The following is a 27386-nucleotide window of genomic DNA, read 5'->3' as shown; positions in this document are numbered from 1 at the left end:
CTCGCCACTATGGTAAGTTTATTTTTAACCATAATTTTAAAAAACTTTTTAAAAATTCAGAAAAATATTTTATTTTTATAAGACATAATAACTTTAATTTCAATTAATTTTAAATATGTGTGGTCTGTTTTTTATTTTTTATTATTTTGTGTGATTGGTTTTGTTCACATTAATAGCACTGAGAACTCATAGATACGCGAGTCTCAGTGCTATTAATGGGAACCTGTGAACTACCTACCTGATTGGCTGAGCAGTCACACATGACTGCATCTTCTGCGTCGGGACCCTCTGGGTGGGAGCGCGCTTCGCAGCGCGGGAGGAGAAGACCTTCCCATCGGCAATCAGGGCGCCTCCTAGACCACCAGGTAAATTCGTAAACAATCTCCAGCGAGGAGGCAATTGCCCGCGGGAAGACTCCCAGAGGAATTTCTGGGCCATTACTTGCATCCAGTATAACTAACGGGAAGATTATATTTAGAACTTTTGGTCTACAGGGCTGAAGTAATACCTGCTCTCTTTTTTGGCTCAGAAACATGGACCATGTACAATAGACACCTCAAGTGGCTGGAGAAATACCACGAACGATGCCTCCACAAGATCCTACAAATACCCTGGGAGGTCAGATGCACCAACATTAGCGTCCTCGACCAGGCCAACATCCCCAACATTGAAGCACTGACCACACTTGATCTGCTCCGCTGGGCAGGCCGCATCGTTCGCATGCCAGACACGAGACTCCCAAAGCAAGCGCTCTACTCAGAACTCCTTCACGGCAAAGTCAAGGGGGGGCAGAGGAAACGTTACAGAGACACCCTGAAAGCCTCCCTAAAAAAGTGCAACATCCCCACCAACACCTGAGAGTCCCTGGCCAAAGATCTCCCTAAGTGGAGGAAGTGCATCCGGGAGGGCGCCGAGCACCTTGAGTCTCATCGCTGAGAACATGCAGAAACCAAGCGTAGGCAGCAGAAAGAGCGTTCGGCAAACCTGTCCCACCCACCCTTTCCCTCAATGACTATCTGTCCCACCTGTGACAGGGACTGAGGTTCTCATATTGGACTGTTCAGCCACCTCAGGACTCATTTTTAAGAGTGGAAGCAAGTCTTCCTCGATTCCGAGGGACTGTCTATGATGATGATATATTTAGAATATTATGTGGACACGTATGCATTGAAGAGAGTTCAAAGAACATGGACAAAGATAACCCTGGGACGTGTAGCCCATAGGTGCCAGCCCTAGCTCATTGGTGGTATTGTGTTCCTAACACAGATGAGACTGCACACAGGGAGGTTAAAGTAACAGTGACCTCAGTCTTTATAAAGACACTCCAAAGTGAGGAACAAGCCTTAGGGGCCGGTTTATATACAGTGCTCCCAAGGGATGCTAGGATCCCTTGGGACTTCAGGGGATGTGCTCCCTGGTGGCAGAACATGGGAGTGCATGCTTTACAGATACACAACACCACTTCCCCCCCCCAAAGTCAAAGTGAAAACTATTTACAAGGTGAGGCGGTCGGGAGCCTTTCTTTCCCTGGTGGACCGCCTCGGTACAAATGTCTGTTCTGGTGAGTTAGCTGTGCCCTCACTGGGCTGGCATGTTGTTGGCCCTGCAGGGCTGCTGGGTGAGCCTGGCCTTGCTGGGCTGTTGGGCGTGATGGGTTCGATTTCCTGGTCCGGGGTGATGTCGTTGATCCTCTGGGTGTGTGTTGTGGGCTCGAGAAAGGTGATGTCTGCTGTGGGTTGATCAGGGCTGTCTGTAAACCGCAGCCTCGTTTGGTTCAGGTGCTTTCTGCATTTCAACGGGGATGCTGGCCCAGCTCCCATGCAGTACACAATTTTTTACTCGGGACAGCAGAGGATTTTGGCTGGTCCAAGTCCTAATCTGGCGGGCCGTGACAGGTGATTTATCATTTTCAAACGTTTCCATGACCATCAACAAGTCTGCAGGCTGCGCCACCATCAACAAGTTTCCAGGCTGCACCATTTCCACCCCCGTGGTGGGCAATGGTAGCAGACTGAGAGCATCCGCACAGTTCTCGGTGCCTGGCCTGTGGCGGATGGTATAGTGCTATACGCTGATAGTGCGAGTGCCCACCTTTGTATGCGGGCTAAGGCATTAGTATTTATCCCCTTGTTTTCAGCGAACAGGGATATGAGGGGCTTGTGATGGGTTTCCAGCTCAAATTTGAGACCAAACAAGTACTGATGCATTTTCTTTACCCCGAACACACACGCTAATGCCCATTTCTCAATCATGCTGTAGGCCTTCTCGGCCTTAGACAAGCTCCTGGAGGCATAGGCGACAGGTTGCAACTTCCCCACAATGTTAGCTTGTTGTAATATACACCCGACTCCGTACGACGACACATCATATGCAAGCACAAGTCTTTTACACGGGTTATACAATACAAGCAGTTTGTTGGAGCATAAAATGTTTCTGGCTTTCTCAAAAGCAATTACTTGTTTTTTTCCCCATACCCAGTTCTCACCTTTACGCACTTGCACATGTAGGGGCTCTAAGAGGGTTCTTAACCCCAGTAGGAAGTTACCAAAATAGTTGAGGAGTCCCAGGAACGACTGCAGTTCCGTGACGTTGTGTGGCCTGGGCACATTCCTGATAGCCTCTGTTTTGGCATATATGGGCCTAATGCCGTCCGCCGTGATCTTTCTCTCCAAAAACTCCACTTCTGTTGCCATCAAGACGCAATTCGACCTCTTCAGCTGCAGCCCTAAGCGATCCAGTCGCTGGAGGACCTCCTCCAGGTTTTGTAGGTGCTCGACGGTGTCCCGACCCGTGACCAATATGTCGTCCTGAAAAACTACCGTACGTGGTACTGACTTGAGTAGGCTCTCCATGTTTCTCTGGAAGATCGCTGCAGCCGACCAAATTCCAAACGGGCATCTGTTGTAGATGAACAGTCCCTTGTGCGTGTTGATGCAGGTGAGGCCCTTCAGAGACTCCTCCAGCTCCTGCGTCATGTAGGCCGAAGTCAGGTTGAGCTTGGTGAACGTCTTGCCTCCTGCCAGCGTCGCAAATAGGTCGTCTGCCTTAGGTAGCGGGTATTGGTCTTGGAGCAAAAAACGATTAATTGTTGCTTTATAATCGCCGCAAATCCTGACCGTGCCATCACTTTTGAGTACTGGAACAATCGGGCAGGCCCACTCGCTGATGAATTCCACTGGGATGATGATGCCCTCGCGTTGCAGCCTGTCCAGCTCGATTTCCACTCTCTCCCTCATCATGTGAGGTACCGCTCGCGCCTTGTGGTGAATGGGTTTACTATCATAATCTATCTTCTCTCCCTTTATCATTTTTTTAGTCGTCCTTTGCTAGTTTCTAGAAATTTCGCAGTACTCTGGCCTTCCACTGTTCTTCACAACATTGTATGCCTTTGTTTTCAATTTGATACCATCCTTTACTTCCTTAGTTAGCCACAGATTGTTCATCCTTCTCTTAGAGTCTTTCTTTCTCACTGGAATATATCTTTGCTGAGAGTTATGAAATATCTCCTGAAATGTTTGCCACTGCTTTTCTACAGTCTTACCCTTTAATATATTTTCCCAGTCCACTTTAACTAACTCTGCCTTCATACCATTGTTCAGTTCATTTACGTTCAGGACACGAGTTTGAAACCTAGCTTTTTCACCTTCAAACTGAAACCTATTTCCTTTAGCAGAGAAGTCAATAACCAGGGGGCACAGATTTAAAGTAATTGGCAGAAGGATTAGAGGGGAGTTGAGGAGAACTTTTTTCACCCAGAGGGTGGTCTGGAACTCATTGCCTGAAAGGGTAGTAGAGGCAGAAGCCCTCATTACATTTAAAAAGTACTTGGAAATGCACTTGAAGTGCCATAACCTACCAGGCTATGGACCAAGAGCTGGAAAATGGGATTAGGCTGGCTAGCTCTTTTTTGGCCGGCACAGACACAATGGGTTGAATGGCTTCCTTCTGTGCCATAAATTTCTATGATTGTGTGAACTCTAATTTCTGACTATTGATCGTTAATATTAGTGCTTTCTATCGGTTTATAATGTCATCTGCTAATTATTAATCATTGTTCAAGTGAAGAAAATTATTTGAGCCATCTGACAATTAACAATGAATCTTTTCACCAGTATAAACCTATAGTAAAGTTTGAATAAAGTCCATTGTGCATGATGTATTTGTTAATACAATCCTTTATTTTGGGTAAAATATTGCATCTTCATGATATTCTTACCCGCTTCTTGTTTTTGCCCCCAGCCAGTCACCCAGCACTTCTCTCCATTTGGCACCACTTGAGTCAGTGAAGGGACACAAATTGGTTGGATTGCTGGTGCTAGTTTGTCTGGCCACGCTGTCTTGAGCTGCAGCAGTGAAATATCATAGTCAAAGTTTCGACCATTATAATATTCATGGACAAGGATTCTTTTGAGCTCACTTGCAAACTTTGCAGTTCCTTGAGTATTCATTCCTAAATGAGCGACCCATGGTCTGGGATCAGACATCCTTAAAAAAAGAAATAGTTACCATTTGTTTCAGGCATACGATTTCATATCAAGATCCTTTGCTTTATGTAAAACAATGAGTTAAAATACACTTCGTAACATTCCACAGTTAAGCAATTTTTATTTGCATAAATAGTTTAGAGCCTAAGAATTCGACAACATGACATTAATATATAAATGGCTTTGCTATTTTAAAGAGGTGTTAAATGGGCATGGTATCAATGAATTTCTAGGCTATTGAGTACAAGAGTAAAGAAGGAAAGTGTCATGTATTCAACCAGCATTGTAACCCATGTATAAACTGACCTAAGTTGTACACCGTGAGAACACTGACCACTAGGTGGGAGACACTCCTAACCTGGACCTTCAGGTATAAAAGGGGAAGCTCCACCCACCTTCATCACTTGAGTGCTAAGGAATAAAGGACAGGTCACAGACTGACCTTCTCTCAAGCATGGGCCTCGTGTGCATTTATACTGTGTAGTAAGGACGTATCAATGGCGACTAGAAACTGGGATTTAAACCACGCGAGCATGGCCACTAGCAGAACAGACGAGAGGTACTGTGTTAAGGAATGGTTGGGACAGAGATTCAACATTGTTAAAGCAGCACACAGTTCTCCAGGCAGACAAGGGCAGTCAGGCATGTCCCAACATGTAGTCGAACCCAGAGGGGGAGTTCGACAGAGACAATGGCAAGCTGAACGGCAATTCATGCCATTGCAAGGGACAATGCGGCCAGTAATGGGGCCATCAACACCTGTTAATGGTGCACTCAAGGACAATAACAGGGGCAGTCAGGGACGATCGACTGGCAAGGGATCTTTTGTTTCAAACCGCAACTCATGCTGGAGGCAAGGAGGCATACATTCAGCCGGAGTTTGCAGAGATGAGCAAAATACCTGCAGAAATTGCAGAAATGGACACTGGGGGAAATCGCTGGAAGCTAAAATTCAGCGAGTTCATGTGGAGCACGTATACAGTTCACACACCAGGACACCACCGATAATGATGAAAGTGCTCCTCAGTGGCATCCCAGTATCAATGGAGTTAGACATGGGTGCCAGCCAGTCCCTGATGGGTATCAAACAGTTCGAAAAGTTCTGGGCATCCAAGGCCAGGAGGCCAAAATTATCGCCGATTGACGCACAGCTACGGACTTACACAAAGCAGATCATTCCGGTGCTAGGCAGCGCCACGGTAGTCGTGACCCACAAAGATTCGGAGAACAGGTTGCCACTCTGGATTGTCCCAGGGGACGGTCCCGCACTACTGGGGAGGAGTTGGCTTGCTGTCGTGAACTGGAAATGGGACGATGTCAATGCAATTTCCTTTGTGGAGCGAGTATCATGCTCACAGGTCCTGGACAAATTTGACTCATTATTTCAACCCGGCATTGGCACTTTCATGGGGGCCAAGGTAGTGATTCACATAAACCCGGACGCCAGACCAGTACACCACAAGGCCAGAGCGGTGCCGTACGTGATGCGGGAAAAGATAGAAGGCGAATTGGACCGCCTGTTGAGGGAAGGCATCATCTCGCCAGTCGAATTCAGTGACTGGGCGAGCCCGATTGTGCCGGTGCTCAAGGCGGATGGGTCGGTCAGGATATGTGGCGATTACAAGGCCACCATCAATCGGGTGTCACTCCAAGACCAGTACCCGCTACCGAGAGCTTTGCGACACTATCCGATGGCAAACTTTTTTCAAAATTGGACCTGACCTCAGCTTACATGACCCAGGAGCTGGCGAGTGAGTCAAAGAAGCTGACCACCATCACGACACACAAGGGGTTGTTTGAGTACAACAGATGTCCGTTTGGGATTCGCTCGGCCGCCGCAATCTTCCAACGAAATATGGAAAGCCTCCTCAAGTCGATTCCAGGGACGGTGGTTTTTCAGGACGACATCCTCATTACAGGTTACGATACTGAAGAACATCTCCACAACCTGGAGGAGGTGCTACGCAGACTGGACCGGGTAGGTCTGCGACTGAAAAAGGAAAAGTGCGTCTTCCTAGCTCCAGAGGTAGAATTCCTGGGGATGAGGGTAGCAGCAGATGGGATCAGCCCTACTGCATCCAAGACGGAAGCGATCCAGAGAGCACCCAGACCCCATAACACGACGGAGCTGCGTTCGTTCCTGGGGCTCCTGAACTATTTTGGTAACTTTCTTCCCAAATTGAGCACGCTGCTAGAGCCGCTACACGTGCTCCTATGCAAAGGTCGCGAATGGGTCTGGGGGAACAGCCAGGAAAGGGCTTTTAATAGAGCACGCAATTTGTTATGTTCCAACAATCTGTTAACGCTATATGACCCATGTAAGAAACTTGTGTTAACGTGCGATGCGTCGTCCTATGGTGTTGGGTGTGTGTTGCAGCATGTCAATGCCAAGGGTCAGTTACAGCCGGTAGCTTATGCCTCCAGGAGTCTGTCCCAGGCAGAAAGGGGCTACGGGATGGTAGAAAAGGAGGCGCTCGCATGTGTATATGCGGTAAAGAAAATGCACCAGTACCTGTTTGGCAGGAAATTTGAGCTGGAGACAGATCACAAACCCCTAACGTCCCTTTTGGCCGACAACAAGGCCATAAATGCAAACGCATCGGCCCGCATACAGAGGTGGGCACTCACGTTAGCTGCCTATGACTACACAATTCGGCACAGACCGGGCACCGAAAACTGCGCCGATGCACTCAGCAGGCTCCCACTAGCCACCACTGGGGGGCTACCGAGCATGCTGCTGAGATGGTCATGGCTGTTGAAGCTTTCAGAAGCGAAGGCTCACCTGTGACAGCCCGTCAGATTAAAGTCTGGACAAATAGAGACCCGCTATTGTCTTTAGTCAAGAAATGTGTCCTGAATGGGGACTGGGCAGCCACATACAGGGCATGCCCTGAGAAATTTAAACCATTTCACAGGCGCAAGGATGAACTCCCGATTCAGGCCGATTGCCTACTGTGGGGAAGCCGCGTAGTCATGCCCCAGATGGGCAGAGAGGTGTTCATCAGAGAACTCCACAATGGGCACCCGGGCATTGTCACGATGAAGGCAATTGCCAGGTCACATGTTTGGTGGCCAGGGATAGACGCAGATCTGGAACTTTGTGTTCGCAGGTGCAACACGTGTGCCCAGCTGGGCCATGCGTCCAGGGAAGCCCCCCTTAGCCCCTGGTCCTGGCCCGCCAAGCCTTGGTCACGCATCCATGTGGACTACGCAGGTCCTTTCATGGGGAAAATGTTTTTGGTTGTAGTAGACGCCTACTCCAAATGGATCGAGTGTGACATTTTAAATTCAAGCACATCCTCTGCCATGGTAGAAAGTTTACGGGCAATGTTCACCGCCCACGGTCTACCGGACATCTTGGTCAGCGACAATGGCCCGTGCTTCACAAGCACTGAATTCCAGGACTTTGTGGCAGGCAATGGAATTAACCATGTTAAAACGGCACCGTTCAAGCCGGCCTCAAACGGCCAGGCAGAACGAGCAGTGCAGATAATCAAACAGGGGATGCTCAGATTCCAAGGGGGTTCCCTACAAACCCGCTTATCACGCCTCCTGTTGGCCTACAGATCCCGACCACACTCGCTCACAGGGGTTCCACCCGCAGAGCTACTAATGAAAAGGACGCTCAAAACCCGATTATCCCTTATACACCCCACCATGAATGAAATTGTCGAGAGCAGGCGCCAGTCACAATATCACTAACATGACAGGAATGCGAGGGCGCGATGTATTGATGTAAATGATCCTGTTTTTGTCCTCAACTACGCTGCAGGGCCCAAATGGCTCGCAGGCACTGTGGTTGCCAAAGAGGGAAATAGGATTCTGGTAGTTAAACTTACCAATGGACAAATCTGCCGCAAACATGTGGATCAAACAAAAAGGAGGTTCAGCAACCCCATAGAAGAAGCAGAGGAAGAACACGAAATAGAGTTCACTCCACCACAGGTGACCGAACACCGGAACCAAGCGGAGGAGAGGCCAGTCACTGTGGGCAGTCCGGACAGGCCTGAGGCACTGCAAACAGCAGACACTCAGGCCAACGTCCAGCAACCGGAGCCCCAACTCAGGCGCTCTACAAGGGAGCGTAAACCACCAGAGAGACTCAACCTGTGATCCCAATAAGACTTTGCGGGGGGAGGTGATGTCATGTATTCAACCAGCATTGTAACCCATGTATAAACTGACCTAAGTTGTACACCGTGAGAACACTGACCACTAGGTGGGAGACACTCCTAACCTGGACCTTCAGGTATAAAAGGGGAAGCTCCACCCACCTTCATCACTTGAGTGCTAAGGAATAAAGGACAGGTCACAGACTGACCTTCTCTCAAGCATGGGCCTCGTGTGCATTTATACTGTGTAGTAAGGACGTATCAGAAAGAACTTGCATTCATACAGCAGCTTTCACGTCCTCAGGATGTCCAAAAGCACTTCTCAGCCAATAAAATACTTTTGAAGTGCAGGCATTGTTGTTATTACCCTCATTTAAAAAGGTGTCATGCCGCTGGTGTCTTCTTTGTTGAATACTTTCAGGCAATAGTTATTTCGTATGTTAAATCATTTTAGCTTATTCTCAACTTTAGTCCTGTTTCCATCTTTAAAGGTTCAATTTTCATTGATGCCCTTCTTATTTTTATAATACTGAAATAATTCCTTACTGTAATGGAGGCTAATTAATAAAACTATCAGATGAGCAATAGGGCAGCTCAGTGGGACAACTCACAATCCTTTCATCTCAGAATTGCTGGCGTGAAAGTTTCCTTTCTTCTGGCTGTAATGGGGTGTAGTTGGTCTTCCCCAAAATGAGTGATAAAGAACTGACAGCGTTCACCAAATGCCAATTTCACCCCAGTGAATCTTAAAATGAGTTCCGGCAGTGTCACCAGTTATAAATATGCATTGATTGATCAAGTGTACCCCTTTGAGAACTATAAATAGGGCAGATGTCTCACAGACTTGATCCCACCAGTTGCTGAGAACATAGAACCACTTGGAAAATTTGTACTGAGGTATTAATGAAATCATCAGAATGCATTGCCTTATAATGAAGCATGAAGGACGGTCTATTTGTGGTCAGGAAGGGGGCCAGAGACTCACCAAGAATCTGGCATGTTCTTTTTAGAGGGAGGTGGCCATGACAATGAGTACTAAATCCTTGAACTCATTTGCAGTGCAAGAAAAAGTTTAACAACCTCACCGGAACAGCCAAGACACGACCTCTGCTCCCATGGCCCTTCTTTGCATTCTCTTCATACATGTGGCTTTCCTTCATTCATTACCTTTAAGGTATCAGAGGAGTCAGTAGTGAAAGTGGGATCAGACAGTGGAGAAAGGAGGCACTGCAGATGTCTGGGATCCTACTCTAAAAAGATAGATGTTGCACGAGTATTACATTTAAATCGAGGCTCTGAAAACTATGGAGAAATATGGAGGGATCACACTTAAATCCATTGCTAATATATGAAGGAGGAGTGAACATGATGAAGTACTATCTAGATAGTGGCACCACAAGCATCTGCATCCATCCTCCCCCTGACAGCTCAGTTTGTTGCATCCACAGCAGATGTTTTGACCACTGGCCTTCAGTCCTTAGAAAACAATCTACTTCCTGCTCTTGTTCTGCCTCCATTATAAGGACATATATGGGAATACCCTCAGTGAACCCTAGAGTAAAGGCTCCGTGTCACAAGGGCGGGAAGCAAAAATTTCCCTGCCTGATGCTGCTGAAAGGCAGCTTACAGAATACTTTCTTAGTTCCACAGCCGAGAAAAGATTTTCTAATCAACTTAGTCAAAGCGATGTTTCAAAGTTTGTGGACATTAAAGCCTGTAAACTCAACTATTTCCTGGTTTGACAATTCATGTAGGTAACTTACTCTTCTTTTCTAAAAGATTAACTTATGTTGGCACACTTCTGCTGTAAATGGCAGAAGTTCTGGACCTTCATTATCCTGTCATTTTTGTAACTGCACTAGTCTGGGGGCTGGTGCGTCTTCTGTCAGCAGCCATTTCTACCTGAATTCAGTATGTAATTTAGAATAGATATAATTCCGCAGTATCTTGTCATGTATTTAACTGTCATTGTAACCCATGCATAAACTGACCTAAGTTGTACACCGTGAGAACACTGACCACTAGGTGGTGAACTTGTGGGAGACACTCCTAACCTGGACTTTCAGGTATAAAAGGGGAAGCTCCACCCACCTTCATCACTTCAGTGCTGGCTAATAAAGGTTACTGGTCACAGAGTGACCTTCTCTCGAGTATGGACCTCGTGTGCATTTATGCTGTATAGTAAGGACATATTATTGGCGACGAGAAACTGGGATTTAAACCACGCGAGCGTGTCCACTAGCAGCACAGAAGAGAGGTACTGTGTTGGTGATGATTGGGACGATTTTATTGAGCGACTACAGCAAAGTTTCGTCACTAAGGAATGGCTGGGACAGGGTTCCGCCGACAAACACAGGGCTCATTTCCTGACGGTTTGTGGATCCAGGACGTACTCCCTGATGAAGGACCTTCTAGCGCTAGGGAAGCCGGCAGACAAGACTTTTGAAGAGCTCAGTAAGTTGATCGGGGAACACTTTAAACCGGTGAGCAGCATACACATGGTGAGACACCGGTTTTACACGCACCGGCGGTGAGAAGGACAAAGCGTTCCAGACTTCGTGGCAGACCTCTGGCGACTGGCGAGCCTATGTAAGTTCCCAGATGCATGCAGAGCGGAGATGCTGCTAGACTTTTTTATTGAGGGCATCGGGCATGCTGGGGTTTTCAGGAAACTGATTGAGACCAAAGACTTGACCCTGGAATCGGCGGCTTTGATGGCCCAGACATTTATCTCAGGGGAGGAAGAGACCAGAATGATGTTTGACAAAAATCTTGGTTTAAATGCAGCAAATGGACAGGGAGTCAACATTGTTAACGTGGCACACAGTTCTCCAGGCAGACAGGGACAATCGGACATGCCCGAGCATGTAGTCGAACCCAAAGGGGGAATTCAACAGAGACAATGGCTAGCTGAACGGCGATTCATGCCATCGCAAGGGACAATGCGGCCAGTAATCAACACCTGTTAATGGTGCGCTTAAGGACAGTTACAGAGGCAGTCAGAGACGATCGACTGGTAATGGACCTTTTGTTTCCAACAATGGCTCATGTTGGAGGTGTGGAGGCAAACACACAGCCAGAGTTTGCAGATATCAGCAATATACCTGCAGAAACTGCAACGTCAGCGGTCACTTGGCGCGTATGTGCAGGAAGCCTGCAGCCAGGTTGATGTACGAGGAGGACAGGCCTGTTGTAAGCCCTACGAGGCCAAATGGACACTGGGGGAAATCGCTGGAAGCTGAAGTTCAGCGAGTTCATGTGGCGCACATATATCGTTCATGCACCAGGACACCACCGATAATGATGAAAGTGATCTTCAATGGCATCCCTGTATCAATGGAGCTAGACACAGGGGCCAACCAGTCCCTGATGAGTATCAAACATTTCAACAAGTTGTGGGCATCCAAGGCCAGGAGGCCAAAATTATTGCCAATTGGCGCACAACTACAGACATATACAAAGGAGATCATTACGGTGCGAGGCAGCGCCATGGTAGTCGTGACCCACAAAGATTCGGAGAACAGGTTGCCACTCTGGATTGTCCCGGGGGATGGTCCCGCACTGCTGGGGAGGAGTTGGCTGGCTGTCATGAACTGGAAATGGGGCGATGTAAATGCAATTTCTTCTGCGGAGCGAATATTATGCTCACAGGTCCTGGACAAACTTGACTCATTATTTCAACCCGGCATTGGCACTTTCATCGGGACCAAGGTAGTGATTCACATAAACCCGGATGCCAGGCCAGTACACCACAAGGCCAGAGCGGTGCCGTATGTGATGCAGGAAAAGATAGAAGCCGAATTGGACCGCCTGCTGAGGGAAGGCATCATCTCGCCAATCGAATTCAGTGATTGGGCGAGCTCGATTGTGCCGGTGCTCAAGGCGGATGGGTCGGTCAGGATATGTGGTGATTACAAGGCCACCATCAATCGGGTGTCACTCTAAGACCAGTACCCGCTACCGAGAGCGGAGGACCTCTATGCGACACTATAAGGTGGCAAACTTTTTTCAAAATTGAACCTGACCTCAGCTTACATGACCCAGGAGCTGGCGAGTGAGTCGAAGAAGCTGACCACCATCACGACACACAAGGGGCTGTTTGAGTACAACAGATGTCCGTTTGGGATTCGCTCGTACGCCGCGATCTTTCAACGAAATATGGAAAGCCTCCTCAAGTCGATTCCAAGGACGGTGGTTTTTCAGGACGACATCCTCATCATGGGTTGTGATACTGAAGAACACCTCCGCAACCTGGAGGAGGTGCTACGCAGACTGGACCGGGTAGGTCTTCAACTGAAAAAGACGAAGTGCATCTTCCTAGCTCCAGTGGTAGAATTCCTGGGGATGAACGTAGCAGCAGACGGGATCAGACCTACTGCGTCCAAAACAGAAGTGATCCAGAGAGCACCCAGACCCCGTAACACGACGGAGCTGCGTTAGTTCCTGGGGCTCCTGAACTATGTTGGTAACTTTCTTCCAAATTGAGCACGCTGTTAGAGCCGCTACACGTGCTCCTACGCAAAGGTCGCGAATGGGTCTGGGGGGACAGCCAGGAAAGAGCTTTTGATAGAGCACGGAATTTGTTATGCTCCAACAATCTGTTAACGCTATATGACCCATGTAAGAAACTCGTTTTAACTTGCGATGCGTCGTCCTATGGGGTCGGGTGTGTGTTGCAGCATGTTAATGCCAAGGGTCAGTTACAGCCGGTAGCTTATGCCTCCAGAAGTCTGTCCCAGGCTGAACAGGGCTACGGGATGGTAGAAAAGGAAGTGATTGCATGTGTATATGCTGTTTGGCAGGAAATTTGAGCTGGAGACAGATCACAAACCCCTAACGTCCCTTTTGGCCGACAACAAGGCCATAAATGCAAATGCATCGACCCGCATACATAACTGGGCACTCAAGTTAGTCGCCTATGACTATACAATTCGGCACAGACCGGGCACAGAAAATTGCGCCGATGCACTCAGCAGGCTCCCACTAGCCACCACTGAGGGGGCTACCGAGCATGGTGCTGAGATGGTCATGGCTGTTGAAGCTTTCGAAAGTGTCGGCTCACCAGTAACAGCCCGTCAGATTAAAGTCTGGACAAATAGAGACCCGCTACTGTCTTTAGTCAAGAAATGTGTCCTGAATGGGGACTGGGCAGCCGCGTACGGGGCATGCCCTGAGGAATTCAAACCATTTCACAGGCGCAAGGATGAACTTTCGATTCAAGCCAATTGCCTACTATGGGGAAACCGAGTAGTCATGCCCCAGATGGGCAGACAGATGTTCATCAGAGAACTCCACAATGAGCTCCCGGGCATTGTCATGATGAAGGCAATTGCCAGGTCACATGTTTGGTGGCCAGGGATAGATGCAGACCTGGAACTTTGTGTTCGCAAGTGCAACACGTGTGCCCAGCTGGGCAATGCACCCAGGAAAGCCCCCCTTAGCCCCTGGTCCTGGCCCGCCAAGCCATGGTCATGCATCCATGTGGACTACGCAGGTCCTTTCATGGGAAAAATGTTTTTGGTTGTAGTAGACGCCTACTCCAAATGGATCGAGTGTGACATTCTCAATTCATTTACATCCTCTGCCATGGTAGAAAGTCTATGGGCAATGTTCGCCGCCCATGGTCTACCGGATGTCTTGGTCAGCGACAATGGCCCATGCTTTACAAGCATTGAATTCCAGGACTTCATGGCAGGAAATGGTACCAACCATGTCAGAACGGCACCGTTCAAGCCGGCCTCAAATGGCCAGGCGGAACGAGCAGTGCAGATAATCAAACAGGGGATGCTCAGAATCCAAGGGGGTTCCCTACAAAGCCGCTTATCACGCCTCCTGTTGGCCAATAGATCCCGACCACACTCGCTCACAGGGGTCCCACCCGCAGAGCTGCTAATGAAAAGGACGCTCAAAACCAGGTTATCCCTTATACACCCCACCATGAAAGAAATTGTCGAGAGCAGGCGCCAGTCACAATGTGACTACCATGACAGGAATGCGAGGGCGCGATGTATTGATGTCAATGACCCTGTCTTTGTCCTCAAATACACTGCAGGGCCTAAATGGCTCGCAGGCACTGTGATTGCCAAAGAGGGGAATAGGATTCTGGTAGTTAAACTTACCAATGGACAAATCTGCCGCAAACATGTGGATCAAACAAAAAGGAGGTTCAGCAACCCCATAGAAGAAGCAGAGGAAGAACACGATGTAAAGTTCACTGCTCCAGAGGTGACCGAACACCGGAACCAAGCGGAGGAGAGCCCAGTCACTGTGGGTAGTCCGGACAGGCCTGAGGCACCGTAAACAGCAGACACTCAGGCCAGCGCCCAACAACTGGAGCCCCAACTCAGGCGTTCTACAAGAGAGCGTAAACCACTAGAGAGACTTAACCTGTGATCCCAATAAGACTTTGTGGGGAGGTGATGTCATGTATTCAACTATCATTGTAACCCATGCATAAACTGACCTAAGTTGTACACCGTAAGAACACTGATCACTTGGTGGTGAACTTGTGGGAGACACTCCTAACCTGGACTTTCAGGTATAAAAGGGGAAGCTCCACCCACCTTCATCACTTCAGTGCTGGCTAATAAAGGTTACTGGTCACACAGTGACCTTCTCTCAAGTATGGGCCTCGTGTGCATTTATACTGTATAGTAAGGACATATTATATCTGACTTACGTCCTAAATTCTATCCTCTATACCAGAACTACACCATTTGTGTGCCAAAAACACTCAGAATTTGGGGTAATAATAATCTCATAACTTACTTTTCCCCTTGAAAGCAATGAGCTGCAGATAAAAGCCACTCCTTTGTTATTACTGAAGCCCCACAATATGGTGACCCAGAAAAGTGAAGGCTGACTTGCCAAGGCCAATCTCCAGCTCGAGCATTGGATCCTCCCACGATTCGACTGTCCTGCGGCCTCTTATTACCACAATCTGCATGGAAAAAATGAAAACAAACAATTATAGCAAAACTGGAAACTGTGGTCAATGCTTGAGCTTTGATCCACATGCAGTCACATTATAACCATTGAACAAGCATTCTTCCTGCTCATTCAGGTAATCAATCTGAATAGTTTCTAATAACATTTAACTGGGAATATTAACTTACCACTAGTGGTAAGTTGATACTGTATATCAGAATATGTAGTATTTCCAAATTGATGGCAATTAACCATCTAAAGTGTCTTAATGACCCTTAAATTGCTTAAGATCAGCTTCTATGTCAGACAATAATTCCTCAAAATCAAAATGGATTTTAAGGAAACTCCGCTGTGGAATGGTAGGTGAATTTTTAATTTCGCCACAGTTATACAAGTAGGGTGAATTAATGTTCAATAGTAAATTCCCCCATATAACAGCTCTGGTACTCACCACAGCTCATTTCATCACTTCCATCCAAGCAGTCTACAGTTCTATCACATTTAGCATTCCTCTTCTGAATACACAGATTATTCTTACATTTATAGGTGATGTTTGTGCAGGGCACAGCTGAAAATGATGATTGAGACTTTAGAATTTAAAAAATATAAATCACTCTGTATATTTTACGCATGTTATTTAAATACTCACAGACTGTGCAATTAAGTTCATCGGTCCCATTCTCGCAGTCTTTGACTCCATTACAGGTGAAGTAGTGATGTTGCCGCGGAAAACTTGTGTTGCACACTTTTGGTGGGGGAGCTGAATTAAAAACATAAATAAAATGAATAGCATGTTATATAATATATATATATAACCTCTTTATTTGGGAGACTTTAGTAGGAATGAATGTGACACTTATTATGTTTTTCATTTTTAGCAAAATCTGTTTTTCATTAACACTATTCTGTAACTTATAAATAATTTAAAAAACATACAAGTTTAAATAACTATGCTGGAAAATATGTCCCTGTAGTCACAGAGGAAAAGCAATGTGTGAGGAGGACACAAAAAATCTGCAAAAGGACATAGACAGGCTAAGTGAGTGGGCAAAAATTTGGCAGATGGAGTATAATGTTGGAAAGTGTGAGGTCATGCACTTCGGCAGAATAAATCAAAGAGCAAGTTATTATTTAAATGGAGAAAGATTGCAAAGTGCTGCAGTACAGCAGGACCTGGGGGTACATGTGCATGAAACACAAAAGGATAGTGTGCAGATACAGCAAGTGATCAGGAAGGCCAATGGAATCTTGGCCTTTATTGCAAAGGGGATGGAGTATAAAAGCAGGGAAGTCTTGCAACAGTTATACAGGGTATTGGTGAGGCCACACCTGGAACACTCCATGCAGTTTTGGTTTCCATGGGCTCAAAATTGGCCCCTGCAGATTTTTGACGCGCTCACCGGAGTTGCGCCGCTTTTGTAGGATGAAAAGGGCGGCGAAAAAACTCTCCCAATTCTGGCCAATGTGTTGCCTCTCCCGGGGCTTGTCGATTCGGGAGCGGAGATAGGGCCCTGCGCCAGAAACAGTGCTGGCAGCTCTCCACATGCGCATTGGAGTGTGCCGCATGCGCAGTTGCGCAGAACTTTGGCAATCTGCAGCCAGCCAGCCTGTGTCTTCTGTTTCGATGTCAGCGGGCAGTTCCCTGTGTTCTCCCGGTCGTCCCTCACCTATCCCCGGCCGAGTGGCCTCCTGCACCGGCCGGCCTGCTGAATTCCCGGGCCGAGTTTTGATAGGAAGGTAGGACTTAGTTTTATTTTTTATTTCTTCTTGAATGTTTTTATGTCTTCTTGAATGCTTACTACTTGTTGTGCTTTGTTTTGTGCTTTGCAAGGCCCTCTCCGCTTCCCTTCCCACCCCTATCTCTTGCCGAATGGTCTCACATGTACCTACCTGCACAGATTTCTTAACTCTCCGCAAGGGTTTTCTGTGCGGCCACAAGTGGCCACATACTCTGGCCTAAGTTAGTTTGGAGTAACTATTAGCTGTCCAAAGTGGCCTAAATGGCCAAAACGGGCGTAGATGGCTGGTAACGCCAACCTTTTGGGAAAAAAAACTAAAAAAATCTTAACTAACTCACTTACACTGGCACAAATTGAATGTGCAAAATGGGGATTTTTAAGATACTCCAGAAAAATCAAGTTGCTCCAAAAAAAACAGAGCAAGTCCAGGCAATTTTGAGCTCCATATTTACGAAAGGTTATGCTTGCTTTGGAGGCAGTTCAGAGAAGGTTCAGTAGGTTGATTCTGGAGATGAGGGGGTTGACTTATGAGGAAAGGTTGAGTAGGTTGGGCCTTCACTTATTGGAATTCAGAAGAATGAGAGGTGATCTTATCGAAACGTATAAGATTATGAAGGGGCTTGACAAGGCAGGTGCAAAGAGAATGTTTCCACTGATAGGGGAGACTAGAACTAGAGGGCATAATCTTAGAATAAGGGGCCGCTCATTTAAAACTGGGATGAGGAGAAATTTCTTCTCTCAGAGGGTTGTAGATCTGTGGAATTCGCTGCCTCAGAGAGCTGTGGAAGCTGGGACATTGAATAAATTTAAGGCAGAATAGACAGTTTCTTAACTGATAAGGGGTATGGGGAGCGGGCAGGGAAGTGGACCTGAGTCCATGATCGGATCAGCCATGATCTTTTTAAATGGCGGAGCAGGCTTGAGGGGCCGTATGGCCTACTCCTGCTCCTATTTCTTATGTTCTTATGTTCTTATAGGCCTTGAAATTACACTGCAACTATTATATGGATGCTTATTTGTATAAATTTTCTTTGTCTATTATTTTAATAGCGACATCAGGCCATTTAAAATAAATGGAAACTCTCATTCATGGAAAGAGAGGACAAAGAAATTGCATACAATTGGCTAATTACTTGTACTGTAATATTAACACTAATTTCAAGGCCTTTTTTTTACAAAATGTAGTACTAAAATAGTAGAAAAACAAAGTATTATAACAACAAATGTATTATCTCAAGTGTCGTATTATGTTCTATAATTATTTACAGACAAAGAGGAAAAAGTATTGTTGATCTTCATTATTACAAACACATTGCTATGATAAACATTATCCCTGATCAACAACAACAACTTGAATTTATATAGCGCCTTTAACATTGGAAAAAATTTCAAGATGCTTTACAGGAGAGTAATCAGACAAAAATTGACACCGAGCCAAAAGAGGAGATATTAGGAGGGATGATTAAAAGCTTGGTCAAAGGAGTAGGCTTTAAGGAGGGCCTTCAAGGAGAAGAATGAAGTGGGGAAGCCGGAGGTTTATGCAGAACTTACAACCAAGACAACTGAGGGCACAAGTGATTATAGCTAAAACCTCATAATAGTCAGTAAATGACGAAACTAGTTATCAGAATTAATTTGTCAGAGCTTTTAATAAGATTACATATGTATACTCATACACAAATACAGATACATATAGGTAGTGCAAATCTGGGTGGTGGTCTTGCTGAATTTCATCTCTCTAACACAGGGGTGCTGAGGACATTTATAAAACCCCTGTCACCACCGTGATGACGGTGAGCTTATTCAGTTCAGACCAGCGATCACCCTTTCTAGTCTTTATTGTTCAGTTCCAAGCTGGACGTCACATTTACCAAGGTAATCTTCAGAGGAAGTTCTGGAATCAAATTAAATATACTGGGACATTGCCCCAAGAGAGTAGTTAAATTTGGCACCCATTCATAGTCATTGGGTGCACAATCCAGCCTAATGTCCCTCTGAGCAGGGTACAACTTGGTGCACAATAGAGAGCTATACTGCTTGAATGGCATGTTACTGGAGATGTAGCGAGGTCTTTAAACTACATATTGGGGCGAAGGTTCAGTTGAGCGAAAAGTCAAAGAATAAGGAGAAGGCAATAGAATAAGGAGAAGGCAATAGAACAGGGTAGCACTGGGGGAAATGAAAACCAGAGCATGACAGGAAGGGACAGAATGTATAAACATAAAAGTGAATCAGAAATTGGAGTCAAAGCAGGAAAAAAGAGTAAAAAACAAATTTAAAAGCTTTTTAAAAGCACGCAGCATTCGTAACAAAATAGATGAGTTGACAGTACAAATAGATACGAATGGGTATGATCTGATCGTTATTACAGAGAAGTGGTTGCAATGCGACCAAGGCTGGGAACTAAATATTCAGGAGTATTTGACAATTCAGAAGGACAGACAGAAAGGAAAAGTAGCTGGGGTAGCTCTGTTAACAAAGGATGCGATCAGTGCGTTAGTGAGAAACAATATTGGCTCATAAGATCAAGATGTTGAATCAGTTTGGGTGGAGATAAGGAATAATAAGGGGGAAAAGTGGCTGGTGGGCGTAGTCTATAGGCCCATTAACAGTAGCAGCAATGTTGGACAAAGTATAAATCAAGAAATAATGGAGGCTTGTAAAAAAGGAATGGCGATTTTAACCTTCACGTTGATTGGACAACGTAAATTGGCCAGAGTAGCCTTGAGGAAGAGTTCATAGAGTGTATCCGGGTTAGTTTCCTTGAACAGTACGTTGCGGAACCAACCAGAGATCAGGCTATCTTAGATCTGGTACTGTGTAATGAGACAGGATTAATAAACAATCTCCTAGTAAAGGAATCTCTAGAAATGAGTGACCATAACATAGTTGAATTTCAAATTTAGTTGGAGGGTGAGAAAGTTGGATCTCTAACCAGTGACCCAAGCTTAAATAAAATAAACTACAAAGGTATGAAGGCAGAGTTGGCTGGAGTGGATGGGGAAAATAGATTAAAAAGTGGGACGGTTGATGAGCAGTGGCAGACATTTAAGGAGATATTTCATAACTCTCAACAAATATATATCCCAATGAGAAGGAAAGGCTATAAGAGAAGGGATGACTATCCGTGGCTAACTAAAGAAATAAGAGATGGTATCAAACTGAAAACAAGGGCATACAATGTGGTCAAGACTAGTGGGAGGCCAAAGGATTGGGAAAGTTTTAAAAGCCAGCAAAGATCGACTAAAAAAAATAATAGAGGGAAGATAGATTATGAAAGTAAACTAGCATAAAATATAAAAACAGATAGTACGAGTTTCTACAGCTATATAAAAAGGAAATGAGTGGCTAAAGTAAATGTTGGTTCCCCGAGAGGATGAGACTGGGGAATTAATAATGGGGAACAGGGAAATGGCAGAGACGTTGAACAAATATTTTGTATCGGTCTTCATGGTAGAAGACACTAAAAACATCCCAATAGCGGATAATCAAGGGGCTATAGAAAGGGAGGAACTTAATACAATCACTATAACTAAAGAATAGTACTCAGTAAAATAATGGGACTAAAAGCGGATAAATCATCTGGACCTGATGGCTTATATCCTAGGGTCCTAAAAGAAGTGGCTGCAGAGATACCAAAATTCCCTGAATTCTGGGGAGGTCCCAGCAGATTGGAAAACCGCAAATGTAATGCCCCTATTTAAAAAAGGAGGCAGACAAAAGCAGGAAACTTTCGACCGGTTAGCTTAACATCTGTCATTGGGAAAATGGTGGCATCCATTATTAAGGAAGCAGTAGCAGGACATTTAGAAAAGCATAATTCAATCAAGCAGAGTCAGCATAGTTTTATAAAAGGGAAATCACGTTTGACAAATTTGCTGGAGTTCTTTGAGGATGTAATGAGTAGGGTGGATAAAGGGGAACCAGTGGATGTGGTGTATTTGGATTTCCAGAAGGCATTTGATAAGGTGCCACATAAAAGGTTATTGCACAAGATAAAAGTTCACGGGGTTGGGGGTAATATATTAGCAAGGATTGAGGATTGGCAAGCTAACAGAAAACAGGTTCGGGATAAACGGATCATTTTCCGGTTGGCAAACAGTAACTAGTGGGGTGCTGCAGGGATCGGTGCTGGGGCCACAACTATTTACAATCTATATTAATGACTTGGATGAAGGGGCCGAGTTTAATGTAGTCAAGTTTGCTGATGATACAAAGATGGGTGGGAAAGCAAATTGTGAGGAGGACACAAAAAATCTGCAAAGGGATATAGACAGGCTAAGTGAGTGGGCAAAAATTTGGCAGATAGAGTGTAATATAGGTAAGCGTGAGGTTATCCACTTTGGCAGAAAAAATAGATCAGCAGTTTATAATTTAAATGGAGAAAAATTGCAAAGTGCTTCAGTACAGAGTGACCTCGGGGTCCTTGTGCATGAAACACAAAACGTGAGTATGCAGGTACAGCAAGTAATCAGGAAGGCAAATGGAAAGTTGGCCTTTATTGCAAGGGGGATAGAGTATAAAAGCAGAGAAGTCCTGCTATAACTGTACAGGATATTGGTGAGGTCACACCTGGAGTATTGCGTGCAGTTTTGGTCTCTGTATTTAAGAAAGAATATACTTGCTTTGGAGGCTGTTCAGAGAAGGTTCACTAGGTTGATTCCAGAGATGAGGGTGTTGACTTATGAAAATAGGTTGAGTAGTTTGGGTCTATCCTCATTGTTCAGAAGATTGAGAGGTGATCTTATCGAAACATATAAGATATTGGGCCCAAGTTTCCGCCCTCTGTAAAAACAGCGCACCTCCATAAGGTGAGCCGACTTTTTGGAATAAAAAGTGGGCCAAAAACTTACCTTGTGATTCTCCGAGCTCCTCAGGACATCTTCGGTCTCAGCATAGCGCAACACAAGGTGTGGGAGCGGAGCCAGGTCCCGGTGCTGAAAACAGGGCCTCCCCACCCCCTCTCATTCATCCTCCCCTCCTCTCTCCCCTTCATCCTCCCCCCCTCCCGTTCAGCCTCCCTCCCTCCCTCCCGTTCAGCTCCCACTAGAGTGTGCGCGCATGTGCAGTATGTGCAGCCCGACGCTCTGCAGTTCAGCTTCCATTCAGCACCCCCCCAGTTCTGCCTCCCACCCTCCCTCCTGTTCATCCTCCCCCCCCTCCCTCCCTCCCGTTCAGCCTCCATTCAGCCTCTCCCCCCCTCCCTCCCGTTCAGCCTCCATCCCTCCCTCGCATTCATCCCCCCCTCCCGTTCAGCCTCCCCCCTCCATCCCATTCAGCCTCTCCCCACCCCTCCCATTCAGCCTTCCTCCCTCCCTCCCTCCCTCCCATTCAGCCTCCCGCCCTCCCTCTCGTTCAGCCTCCCCCCCTCCCTCCCATTCAGCCTGTCCCCCGCCCCCCGGTTCAGCCCTTCCTCCTCTCCCCCTCCTCCCTCCCCCTCCTCCACCCCCTCCCTCCTCCTCCCCCCACCCCCCTCCTCCCTCCTCCCTCCCTCCCCCTCACTCCCCCCACCCCTCGCTGTCAGAAACACAGAGAGACACTGACAGAGACACAGAGTGAGACACTGGGGGGGGGTGGGGGGATTGGGGGCGGGAGGCATCCCAGCATGCTGTTGGAGGGCTCCCGGTGCTGCAGTAGGTGAGTAGAAACTTAATTTTTTATTTATTGATTGATTTTTTAAAATTGATTTATTGGTTGATTTATTGATTTATTTATCATTTATTAATGATGATGGCTCTTTATTTGTAAAAGTGAAGTGTTTAATGTTTGTAAACCCCCCTTCCACCCTCTCCCATCTCTCGTTCCCTATGCCTGATTTATAAGTGTCGGCAAGGTTTTTCTGAGCATAAAAAATCTACACTTACTCCATTCTAAGTTAGTTTCGCTGCCTAAATTTGCAAAACATGTGTAAGTGGCTGGACACTCCCCCTTTTGAAAAAAAAACTGTTCTAAAACAAAACTATTCTAACTCACTAGAATTAGAGCAAACTAAATGCCAAGAATTACAATTTCTAAGATACTCCATTCTTAACTAGTTGCTCCAAAAAAATAGAAGCAACTCAAGTCAAAACTTGAGCCCAATGAGGGAGCTGGACAAGTTGGATGCAAAGAGTATATTTTCACTCATAGGCGAAACTAAAACTAGGGTGTATAGCCTCAAAATAAGGGGACCACCCATTTAAAACTGAGATGAGGAGGAATTTTTTCTCTCAGAAGGTTGTAAATCCCAGAGAGCTGTGGAGGCTGGGTCATTTAATATATTTAAGGTGGAGATAGACAGATTTTTGAGTGATAAGGGAATAAAGGGTTATGGGGAGCAGGCAGGGAAGTGGAACTGAGTCCATGACCAGATCAGCCATGATCTTATTAAATAGCGGAGCAGGCTCAACGGGCCAAATGGCCTACTTCTGCTCCTATTTCTTGTGTTCTTGTGTAGAGCTTCATATTCTGTGAACCTTTACTTGTAATGTTTTGTGAGGTGACACAAAATTATGTGATACTGTCTAGAGACAGGGTGTGGCTGCACAGACTCCAGAGCTGCATTTTGTGGAAAGAGGTGATACTGGACATTACGGTTAGAATGGTACAAAAGAAACACAAGGGAGTGTCATGATGGAAGAAGCCAACTCAGCAAATATTTTAGGTGGGTTCATTAATCCAATACTGCATTCCTAAGTAGCCTGTAATGAGGAAATTAAAATATTCCTAGTGAGCATTATGCTTAATTTCTTCCGAATCAATTGTGTGAACTAAATGTCTTTATATCTTCCGTTGTAAACGCCCCTTACTTGATTTATTGTCAAATGTTAGCTTGCCTCAGCGATAGTGTTGTATAAATTATGTTTATTATGAATCATTACTCCATGTTAACTAAAATTACGAATCTCTAAAAATTGAACTACATGGTAAAGGGTTAAGTTTCTCTAAATATTGAACTACATGGTAAATGCCCAAGCCAATTAAAATATATGTGCCTGCAAAAGAAGGATACGGGTTATGGTTGCAATGGCTCCAGTGAGATCGCAACATTACTGACGTAAAGACAATTGTTCAAAATTCTGATATGTAGAGAACGAATGTTTACGAAGATGTATAAATTGCTGAAGAATAATGAAGGACACTGGGAGTATATGAAGCAGAGTGTAAGCAAATAGATCTGGACATAACTCTTGAAAATAAAGGCCTGTTAGTAAATACAGGGACCAAGGGGGTGAAATTGGTCTTCAGTGGCAGCGCAGAACAGGTAATGGCGAATTGGCAGCTTGTTTTACACCTTGCCCGACCTTTTTTTCCAATGGAAATTGGGCGGGGTGAAAAATGGGCTATTAATTTGTTATCACCCATTTTGCGCTACCACAGAAGACTATTTTCAACGTCACGTCCTCCCGTCAGTAAAATAAGTAAGCCATGAGAACTGGTCATATCAAGAGGGTTAGAAAAGCCTGAAGAAGACAGGTTAAATCGCTGTCGAGGGATAAGAGAAATGAACGGCTTGCTAGAGGATGATCGCCTCCGGGAGAAGAACCCCTTGTCTGCGTGGATATATGCATATTAATGTGAAGTCTATTTTACATAATGTAACAAATGTAGGAAAGGTTAGCTAGCACTGAATCATGTAATTGAATAAATAATGGAGATTAATCAAACTCAATGACTCCCTCTGTTCTCGGGTTCAAATTAATTGGGAATCAAATATTCACCAGTTAGACACTACCCGAATGAAGAGCTGGGCTACAGCAGGTGTCTTATCGAGCAGATATCATTTGAACAAATTTTGCTGTATCGGGTGCTTGTGTGCAGCCTTTGCAGCGCGACAGCTGCAGGAAAAATGCAGGGAGCAGCGCCAGCCCTTATACGTGGCCTTTTTCAATCTTACAAAGGCCTTTGACACTGTCAGCCGTGAAAGTCTATGGAGCGTCCTCCTCCATTTCGGATGCCCCCAAAAGTTTGTCAACATCCTTCGCCTGTTCCACGACGACATGCGGGCCATGATCCTTACCAATGGATCAATTACAGACCCAATTCATGTCCGGGCCGGGGTCAAACATCCAGGGGTATTCAACATTCAGGAAGGATAGAATAAAAGGAAAAGGAGGTGGGGTTGCATTGCTGGTTAAAGAGGAGATTAATGCAATAGTTAGGAAAGACATTAGCTTGGATGATGTGGAATCTATATGGGTAGAGCTGCAGAACACCAAATGGCAAAAAACGTTAGTGGGAGTTGTGTACAGACCTCCAAACAGTAGTAGTGATGTTGGGGAGGGCATCAAACAGGAAATTAGGGGTGCATGCAATAAAGGTGCAGCAGTTATCTTGGGTGACTTTAATATGCACATAGATTGGGCTAGCCAAACTGGAAGCAATATGGTGGAGGAGGATTTCCTGGAGTGCATAAGGGATGGTTTTCTAGACCAATATGTCGAGGAACCAACTAGGGGGGAGGCCATCTTAGACTGGGTGTTGTGTAATGAGAGAGGATTAATTAGCAATCTCATTGTGCGAGGCCCCTTGGGGAAGAGTGACCATAATATGGTGGAATTCTGCATTAGGATGGAGAATGAAACAGTTAATTCAGAGACCATGGTCCAGAACTTAAAGAAGGGTAACTTTGAAGGTATGAGGTGTGAATTGGCTAGGATAGATTGGCGAATGATACTTAAGGGGTTGACTGTGGATGGGCAATGGCAGACATTTAGAGACCGCATGGATGAACTACAACAATTGTACATTCCTGTCTGGCGTAAAAATAAATAAGGGAAGGTGGCTCAACTGTGGCTATCAAGCGAAATCAGGGATAGTATTAAAGCCAAGGAAGTGGCATACAAATTGGTCAGAAATAGCAGCGAACCCGGGGACTGGGAGAAATTTAGAACTCAGCAGAGGAGGACAAAGGGTTTGATTAGGGCAGGGAAAATGGAGTACGAGAAGAAGCTTGCAGGGAACATTAAGGCGGATTGCAAAAGTTTCTATAGATTTGTAAAGAGAAAAAGGTTAGTAAAGACAAACGTAGGTCCCCTGCAGTTAGAATCAGGGGAAGTCATAACGGGGAACAAAGAAATGACAGACCAATTGAACAAGTACTTTGGTTCAGTATTCACTAAGGAGGACACAAACAACCTTCCGGATATAAAAGGGGTCAGAGGGTCTAGTAAGGAGGAGGAACTGAGGGAAATCTTTATTAGTCGGGAAATTGTGTTGGGGAAATTGATGGGATTGAAGGCCGATAAATCCCCAGGGCCTGATGGACTGCATCCCAGAGTACTTAAGGAGGTGGCCTTGGAAATAGCGGATGCATTGACAGTCATTTTCCAACATTCCATTGACTCTGGATCAGTTCCTATCGAGTGGAGGGTAGCCAATGTAACCCCACTTTTTAAAAAAGGAGGGAGAGAGAAAACAGGGAATTATAGACTGGTCAGCCTGACCTCAGTAGTGGGTAAAATGATGGAATCAATTATTAAGGATGTCATAGCAGCGCATTTGGAAAAAGGTGACATGATAGGTCCAAGTCAGCATGGATTTGTGAAAGGGAAATCATGCTTGACAAATCTTCTGGAATTTTTTGAGGATGTTTCCAGTAAAGTGGACAAGGGAGAACCAGTTGATGTGGTATATTTGGACTTTCAGAAGGCTTTCGACAAGGTCCCACACAAGAGATTAATGTGCAAAGTTAAAGCACATGGGATTGGGGGTAGTGTGCTGACGTGGATTGAGAACTGGTTGTCAGACAGGAAGCAAAGAGTAGGAGTAAATGGGTACTTTTCAGAATGGCAGGCAGTGACTAGTGGGGTACCGCAAGGTTCTGTGCGGGGGCCCCAGCTGTTTACATTGTACATTAATGATTTAGATGAGGGGATTAAATGTAGTATCTCCAAATTTGCAGATGACACTAAGTTGGGTGGCAGTGTGAGCTGCGAGGAGGATGCTATGAGGCTGCAGAGTGACTTGGATAGGTTAGGTGAGTGGGCAAATGCATGGCAGATGAAGTATAATGTGGATAAATGTGAGGTTATCCACTTTGCTGGTAAAAACAGAGAGACAGACTATTATCTGAATGGTGACAGATTAGGAAAAGGGGAGGTGCAACGAGACCTGGGTGTCATGGTACATCAGTCATTGAAGGT

The 27386-nt window shown here is 45.7% G+C and overlaps 1 protein-coding gene across 1 annotated transcript in view; it reads right to left on the bottom strand.

Moving 5' to 3' along the window:
- Positions 1–27386, bottom strand: part of tmprss7 (transmembrane serine protease 7) — a 126145-nt gene that overhangs the window by 5526 nt on the left and 93233 nt on the right. The window contains exons 13-16 of the mRNA XM_070893614.1: positions 16173–16283; positions 15975–16091; positions 15365–15536; positions 4217–4485 (exon numbers count right to left, since the gene is read on the bottom strand). Of these exons, the coding sequence (XP_070749715.1) occupies positions 4217–4485; positions 15365–15536; positions 15975–16091; positions 16173–16283 (669 nt within the window). The remainder of the gene's footprint in view (positions 1–4216; positions 4486–15364; positions 15537–15974; positions 16092–16172; positions 16284–27386) is intronic.

This window comes from Pristiophorus japonicus, chromosome 11 (genome assembly GCF_044704955.1).
Source record: "Pristiophorus japonicus isolate sPriJap1 chromosome 11, sPriJap1.hap1, whole genome shotgun sequence".
NCBI classification, from domain to species: domain Eukaryota; kingdom Metazoa; phylum Chordata; class Chondrichthyes; family Pristiophoridae; genus Pristiophorus; species Pristiophorus japonicus.
This window is presented reverse-complemented; position numbering and strand designations above follow the sequence as displayed.